The sequence below is a fragment of the Elaeis guineensis genome, chromosome 14, assembly GCF_000442705.2.
Source record: "Elaeis guineensis isolate ETL-2024a chromosome 14, EG11, whole genome shotgun sequence".
Lineage (NCBI taxonomy): Eukaryota > Viridiplantae > Streptophyta > Magnoliopsida > Arecales > Arecaceae > Elaeis > Elaeis guineensis.
The window spans coordinates 42,662,844-42,670,407 of NC_026006.2; the positions used below are offsets into that span (position 1 = coordinate 42,662,844).

At 38.9% G+C, this 7,564-nt stretch overlaps 1 protein-coding gene across 2 annotated transcripts; it reads left to right on the forward strand.

Moving 5' to 3' along the window:
- Positions 1-4,324: 4,324 nt before the first annotated feature.
- Positions 4,325-7,342, forward strand: LOC140850973 (G2/mitotic-specific cyclin S13-7-like). Of its 2 annotated transcripts, XM_073248794.1 has the most exons (9): positions 4,327-4,618; positions 5,225-5,336; positions 5,432-5,467; positions 5,555-5,615; positions 5,722-5,916; positions 6,008-6,256; positions 6,351-6,509; positions 6,599-6,777; positions 6,871-7,342. In XM_073248794.1, the coding sequence occupies exons 1-9, from the start codon at positions 4,576-4,578 to the stop codon at positions 7,055-7,057; spliced, it is 1,221 nt and encodes a 406-aa protein (XP_073104895.1). In that variant the 5' UTR covers positions 4,327-4,575; the 3' UTR covers positions 7,058-7,342. The 2 variants fall into 2 exon arrangements, with proteins under 2 accessions (XP_073104894.1, XP_073104895.1); XM_073248793.1 differs by having other exon boundaries at positions 4,325-4,618; positions 5,432-5,615.
- The last annotated feature ends 222 nt before the right edge of the window (positions 7,343-7,564 follow it).

Genomic DNA, 7,564 nt, shown 5'->3' on the forward strand with positions numbered 1-7,564 from the left:
GAGATAATTTATAAATTCTCTATTAAGGTATTCACCTTCTCGATCTAATTGAAGAATCTTAAGAGATTTTTTAATTTATTTTTCTACTTTATTTCTGAATTTTTTGAACTTTTTAAAGACTTCAGACTTGGGTCTCATAAGGTACACATACTTATATTGTGAAAAATTATCGGTAAAGATTATGAAGTATAGATAATCTTCTTTGACTGGTACATCAAATGGGCCGCATACATCACTATGTACCAGAGCAAGTATCTCTGTGGTCCTTTTCTCGTGTCCTACAAAAGGAAGCTTGATCATTTTTCCTTGAAGACATGACTTACAGATCGGATATGACTCAAAAGTCAACGAACCTAAAAGCCCAATTTTCTTCAAGCTATTAATCCTATTTTCTCCTATATAACCTAGTGTTAGGTGGCATAAGTACTTTTGGTTAATTATATCTCTTGATCATTTAATTTCTATGACATTCACATCATGCTCGATATAGTTTACAGACACATCTATATGTAGCTGAAAGAGATTGTTAATAAAAAAACTACTTTCAATTTTATATTTTTAAAATAAATATTACAGTGGTCTTTATAGAAGCTAATTATATAGTCTTCTTGTGTCAAACAAGAGATAGAAATTAGATTCCTGCTCGCAATAGGTATAAAATAACAATCTCTAAGTACAAGATCAATTCCTGACGGTAGTCGTAGAGAGTATGTCCTTACAGCTACAGCAGCAATCTTTGCTTCATTTTTGACTCGTATGGTCATCTCACCTTCCCTCAGTCTCCTACTATCCTCAAGATCCTATATAGAAGTACACAGATGAGCACTATATTCAAAGTTTATCATCCAACTGAATATAGAAAAAAATTTTAAATTAGTTTCTATAATAAGTATACCTTCAGAAGGTGCGCCTTCCTTCTTGTTCTTCAGGCTCGTCAGGTAGGCAAGGCAGTTCCGCTTCCAGTGATCGTCCTTATTGTAGTGGAAGCATTTTTCTTTCTCAACGATCTTTCTCTTCGAAACTTCCTTCTTCGGCTTGTTCTCTACCTTCTACTTCTTCACCAATTTTTTTTCTTCCCAGTAGACTTTCTCTTGGTAGAAGTCCGCTCCACATTGAAAACAAAATCATACTGAAATTTAGATATCAGCTGAAGGAAAAATCGCACGTCTGATTGACTAAATCAGGATGTAGCGAAATTCAAAATTTTGATTCAACATACGATCCAATCGAGATCACATCTTGATCTATGCCAGATCATTCATGAATCTAAAATTAAGGGAATTTAAAATAATTTTAAATCTAATTATTATGATCACATCATCACCTTTGCATGGGTAGTGAACACCACTGTCTGATGATTGTGGAGTTGAGATTCGCTGTCGAACTGCATATGTGTCCGACCTCTATAGGTATCCACTCGAGCTTGGACAAAGATGCTTTCTTTGTCTTTGATCCACCTTCCCCAAGGTAAATCAACAAGCTCCCAGTTCAGCCTTCGATCAAATCTCCAATAGAATCTTGATCCACCTTTGATCGTAGTCTTCTTCTTCTTTTGCATAGATCTATCAGCATCTGACTCTTCGAGTGCACCTGATGGACTAGCCCAACTCCTTTGGGTGTGGGAGAAGAGGAGAGAGTAGAGAGGAGAGAGAGATGGTGTGGAGATGAGAGGAGAGCTTCAAGGTTTTGAATGAATAAACCTTATGGCTGAGGGGCCCTTTTATAGAAATAGAAACCTAAGAGTCCCAGGATTTTACGTCATCAAATGACTTAAAGCAGATGGACTCTTTGGAATGTGGCACCTCCTTCCCTCTCTCATTCATACCAATTCTTCATAGAAAACCCACAAAAAAAAATCATAGGGCATGCACCATGGGTAAGATTGTCGGCGCCCCCATCTATCCTCCCTCATTTAAATTTGAACTCTTCAAATTTAAACTTGAATTCAAATAAAGTGATAACCTTTATCTTCATCCACAAGGGGATAAGTTTTCTTTAAATTTAAATGGTGCTTTATCCTCATCTCAAATTTGAACTCTTCAAACTGGAAATCAAATTCCAAAGGGATAAAGCCTTATCCTCTCATCCTATCCACAAGGTGGTGTACGCCCTAGATCTTATCCATTTAGGCGTCCCACCTTTTCTCTCCCGATATCACATGAAGAAAAATGTGGGGCACCAACTATTGGTGCCCCATCCTTTAATACTTACATGGGTGGCTTCAAGGACTCTAACTCTTGGTGTCTAAACGAGCTTACTTTGATTTGATCAAGCCCTATCCAATAGGAAACCTAATCAAGGAAAAACTGGGTTTAATCATGTGCTAGTATAATTTTCTTAAACCCAAAATTTAGATTTAATTAATCCTAACTCAGTTAGACTATGCTAACCCAATTATGCAATCCTAAACCAATATCCTTGTTTGTGTGATCCTATAGGTTCAATTCTATTTGGTAGTGGGATATATTGTAATCTCCATCATCAATATCATCGAAATCTTTTTCGATGGATTGGTACTCCTTCCAATCTATCTAATTTAGAATTATCGATCATCGAGATAACTCCAATTGGTCCTACGATTCACCATAGACACCTAGCAGTACGTAGTGGCAATCTATCAGAATTGAATGGTTGAACCTCTAGGTATGGTTGCCGTGTGATTCGATTCTTCTATTGTGAGTCTCGGTAAGACATAGATTAAGGATAACTCGTCAAACCTGATTCTTGTCATATGTTGGATTCAATCAACTTGAGTCTACTTGTGAAATCTTATGGAAATACCTTTCCATTATTCACACTACTATGGCTATGAGTTCAGGACTCAGTTTCATGATATACATAAGACTACTCATCTATTGAGATCAATAGATCCCATCTTAGTGCATATCCTATTCTTACAATAAGTCTGCTGCAGCCAACATATATCTCAAGATTTTGTATGATTAGAAGATCGGGTTATGATGTAGTCAAATTTCAGCAACCTCATTATGAATAATCGAGGCACCGCAGATAAAAAAACTAAACATACTACCACAGCATCAAGTTAGTCACCGACGAGAAGGTAGATATCCTAGTGACTACTCATTTTTTATCACGCTCAGTATCTTTGTTCCTAACAAGCACTTGCACTCTTGTTCCGATGACTCCACACCGTAGATTCAAGACCCATCTACCCTAAGGAAGTGATCGTGCATCAATCTCTCCGAATCAAGCACCGTCTCTATGATGATCCTACGATCGGGAGTGATTTATGAATTAATTATTAACGACACATATTTCAAATTCTCAACTCTTGAGAATATGCGTCATTATACGTCATTATACCTATTAACTCAATAGACGATTTATAGATACTTAATAAACACAGATATAAATGAAAAGAAATCTAATTTTATTAATTTATAAATTAATATTATAAAATATATCTTTAGAAAGTTTTACAAATATTGGCCAATCTGACTTCTAAGACATATATTTAACACATGGCACGCGGTGCATAAAAAATTGTTCTTCACGATAGTTGGCACCTTCTACCGTTCTCTGTCCTTTCACTCCCTCCTTTTGGGATTTGGGTAGTATCGTTTATATGAAAAAAATGGTTGATTTTCTTTTATGGCTCAATCATTGGATCGTATTTTGCACAACTTTCAAAGCATGATATTATGTTCATGATATATGCGCAAATGAAAGAAAGAGATCCATCATGCTTTGAAAGCTTTGCAAAGTGTAATCTAATGGTTGAGATTGCGGAAGAAGATCTGTCTTTCTTTCGCACAAAAGATACAACTTGAATTTTTGGATGGAGATAGATATTGCATCATTCGCACGAAAGAAGAATTCGCCTTCATTCAAGTGAATCAACTATTGGGCCATGCAATGGCTGCTTCAAGAAATATGCAACGGATGATACGAATTTATGATGCTTGGAGATCTGTACGGTGCGTGATTGAAAAATCGATGTCGCAAAAGAAGATCAATCATTTTTATGCACGAAGGATATAGAAATGACTTCTCAACGGCGAGTTATCAATTTTATTTTTTATATTATATTTTTTAAATTTTATTGTTTATTTATATATTATTTTACTTTTGATTTCTCTAGTTTTAACGGCGACCGCTTATTGTTTGGACTTATCGCTCGGCTTGTCCTGATCTAACATCATTTTGGACCAATTAACCGAACCATCCGTTTGGTTGGGTCGGAAGCCCAGGTTTGGTCCGAAGCACTCAACGGAACACCTCACACATGGCACGAATATTAAACCAATCGCCCGACCGAACGCTCCCAGCCATTCCCGACGTGCCGACTTCTTTTTCTTCCCTTTCCCCTTAAATCTTGTTTCGCATAACTTTCAGAAGAGCCACGGAGGGAAACCAGAGAGAAGCTCGGGAGGGCGCATAGCAAGGGCTTCCTCTCTTGTCCTTCTTCTTTTTCTCTTTGTTGCAGCTTTGGAGACGGGATCTTGCCTGCTGTGGTGAATCTGAGCAGCGACGTGGAGTCGCCGAGCGCTCGCCTCCATTCGTTCTTCTCTTTCGGTTCTGTCGAGCCAAGAAAGAGGAGGAGGAGAGCAAACCATGGCATTGATGCATTATGTCGTAGTTCCTCAGCATCAGAGAGGTGAGCGAGAATTCGAAACCCACCTCCTTTAATCCATTTCTCTTTTTATCTCTTAAATTGGTTTCTTGAACGGTTTTGTGAGAGAAAGCCCTTTTCTTGATGGCGTTTCTTCGGGATTTCCTGCGTTTCTTGGTGGAAAGATCTTTTCCTTGCTTTCTTTTCCCCCTTGCACCCGACCCTCTCGAACATATCTATCTTGATGCTGTGTTTAGGGTTTCTCATTTGTTCCTATGTGGAAAGATCTTTTCTTTTCTTTCTCTTCCCCCTTTCCACTTACCTTTTATGGGTTCTTTGGCCTTTCTTTCTTCATGCTGTGTCTGATTTGGGGTTCCTTACGTTAAATTTGGTGGTAAAATCTTTCCATGTGCCTTTGTTTCTTCTCAAGGGTTGGGGATTTCTGAAGCTTTTACCGACTTTGTCTTTTCCAATTTTTCTGCCTTCCAATGTTAGGGTTCTTGCTCTTCTACGTGCCGTAAAAGCAAAAGGTTCAATAATGAATTACCAAGTTTTGGCCTTTGTTCTATTGTTTCTTTCTTCCCTTCTTTAGGACTTTTGTTTGTCTTCTCCTCTACGTTAATTCTTCTGATTTATATCCTGTGTCATTAGGTGATGGCCCTATTCCCACTGTCAAACAGAAAGCAGCAGCTGGAGGAGACGGAAAGAACCGTCGAGCACTAGGAGACATTGGAAATCCTGTAATGGTCCGTGGTGTTGAGGGGTAAGGATGTTTCAGTTACAATTGCTCAGAAGCTACAAAAAATTTGTGACTTTTAAAAAAAAAAAAAAAAAATAACTCCTTTGCCTTGGTTACAGGAAACCACAGCTTCAGATCTCTCGCCCTGTGACCAGGTGGACTGCAGCTCTACGTTCTTTAAATTACTTCAAAAGAATTGCTTTAAGTGGTCTCAAACATCCAATACATTCTTGTATTTCTAGAAGTTCTGGTGCTCACCTTTCGGCGAATGCAAAATTAGCTACTATAGCCACTGCTGATAAGGTATAAATGGTGGTCTTTATCAAGTTTTCACCTCAATGAGCCCATTTTCTTGTATCACAATATCTAGTTATGGACTGAATTTGAATTCCACCTTTGTGATTTTCAGAATCCAGTGGTTGTAGCGGTTGATGTAGCAGTGGGAAAGGGCAGTGCCGTCGAGCCTGAGGAAATTACCGAAATGAGCCCTGACATAACTGAACCAAAAGATCACGTTCACGATATTGATGCTTTGGATGCCCATGATCAGTTAGCTGTCGTGGATTATGTTGAAGATATCTACAAGTTTTACAAACTTGCGGAGGTGTTATATATTTCCTCTATTTAAATATCCATTGCATCCATTTATTTTACCTATCTTAGCTGACGAGTGCTTGTTCCTTGGACTAATTCAGAATTCTAACCGACCGAATGACTACATGGAGTCCCAAGTTGAGATCAATGAAGAGAAAAGAGCTATTCTGGCTGAATGGCTGATTGAGGTACACCATAAGTTTGGGTTGATGCCTGAGATCCTCTATCTCACATTTTACATCTTTGATCGGTATCTTTCCATGGAAACAGTCCGGAGGAGGGAGTTGGCTCTTGTGGGTGTGAGTGCCATGCTGATTGCCTGCAAGTATGAGGATATACGGGCTGCAGAGGTACTAATTACGATGTTCTATAGATAAAAATGTTCTTTTTATTAGTATTATTACGATTACTGAGTACTGGAAACTGGGTTGTGGTTTAGAGCAGGTCAGCAACTTCATATGCATATTGGACAGCACATATAGCAGAGAGCAGATATTGAGCAAGGAGAAAGAAATTCTGAACAAACTTGAATGGAACTTAACTGTTCCCACGCCCTACATGTTCCTCGTGCGCTTTCTGAAAGCAGCCATGGCCGATAAAGAGGTGAGAACGATAGATGCTTTGACTTGTGTGGTCTTTAGAAGTGGCAGTTTCAGTTCATTAATTTTTTATTCTTTTGTTTATACTTGCAGATGGAGCACCTGACCTTCTTCTTTGCTGAGCTGGGTTTGATGCATTACTCAATGATCATGTACTGCCCATCCTTGATCGCTGCTTCTGCTGTCTATGCGGCACGGTGCACACTCAAGAAGACTCCCTTCTGGAGCGAAACACTCAAGCATCACACAGGCTTCTCGGAGCTGCAGTTGCTGTTAGTATCCACGACCTTGACTTCAGTTTATCCCGTTATTGTATCTAAAGTATTGAGCTTGGTTGCTAAACCAATTTCCATGTTTGGACACAGGGATTGTGCACAGCATCTAGTGAGCTTTCATTCCAAAGCAGCAGAGACCGAACTGAAAGTGGTGTTTAGCAAGTACTCAAGCCCTCAGTGTGGTGCCGTTGCCTTGCATCCTCCTGCTACTAAACTGCTTGATGAGCTGAAGGCAGCTTTGATACATGACTGGGTCGGGGTTGGATTTAAGTTCTGACTTGATGTTTTCATTTTTATTTCATTCTGAATTTTGCACAAAGATTGTAAAGGGATGTGAAGAGAAAAGGGGCATGGGCTGAAGTTGGATCATCTTATTGATGATGGCATCTGTTGTTATGTGCTTTTGGGTCCCTACTCTTTTCTTTGTACCAATGACAGCGTGCGGATATCTCTAGTCTTATGAAGGAACTGATGCTTTGCCGCTGTCTTGTAAGGATATCTCTAATCTTATGAATGAACTGATGCTTTGTCGCTGTCTTGTAATATATTATGTTTTCTAGTAGTGCTGATTTGTTCGACTGCGTACCCTGTTGCTGGAATTAAATTACTGCATGGAACTTTGATGACGATGGAAGATCTGCCTCGATATAATCTCCTTATTTTCTTATTGCATCTTTTATTTGTGTGCATGGTATATGATGACATTAGTCTCATAAAAGTCCCCTATAAGTAGTTTCAGGTTGTTGGGTGGATGTCTGGTCTGGACACCATCTTCTAAGATCTT

Bases quoted from the DNA above. Each gene is read 5' to 3' on its own strand.
- LOC140850973 (XM_073248793.1), top strand. From the start codon at position 4,576: ATGGCATTGATGCATTATGTCGTAGTTCCTCAGCATCAGAGAG. The intron at 4,619-5,224 runs GTGAGCGAGAAT...CTGTGTCATTAG, and splicing joins AGTTCCTCAGCATCAGAGAG to GTGATGGCCCTATTCCCACT. The intron at 6,778-6,870 runs GTTAGTATCCAC...GTTTGGACACAG, and splicing joins TTCTCGGAGCTGCAGTTGCT to GGATTGTGCACAGCATCTAG.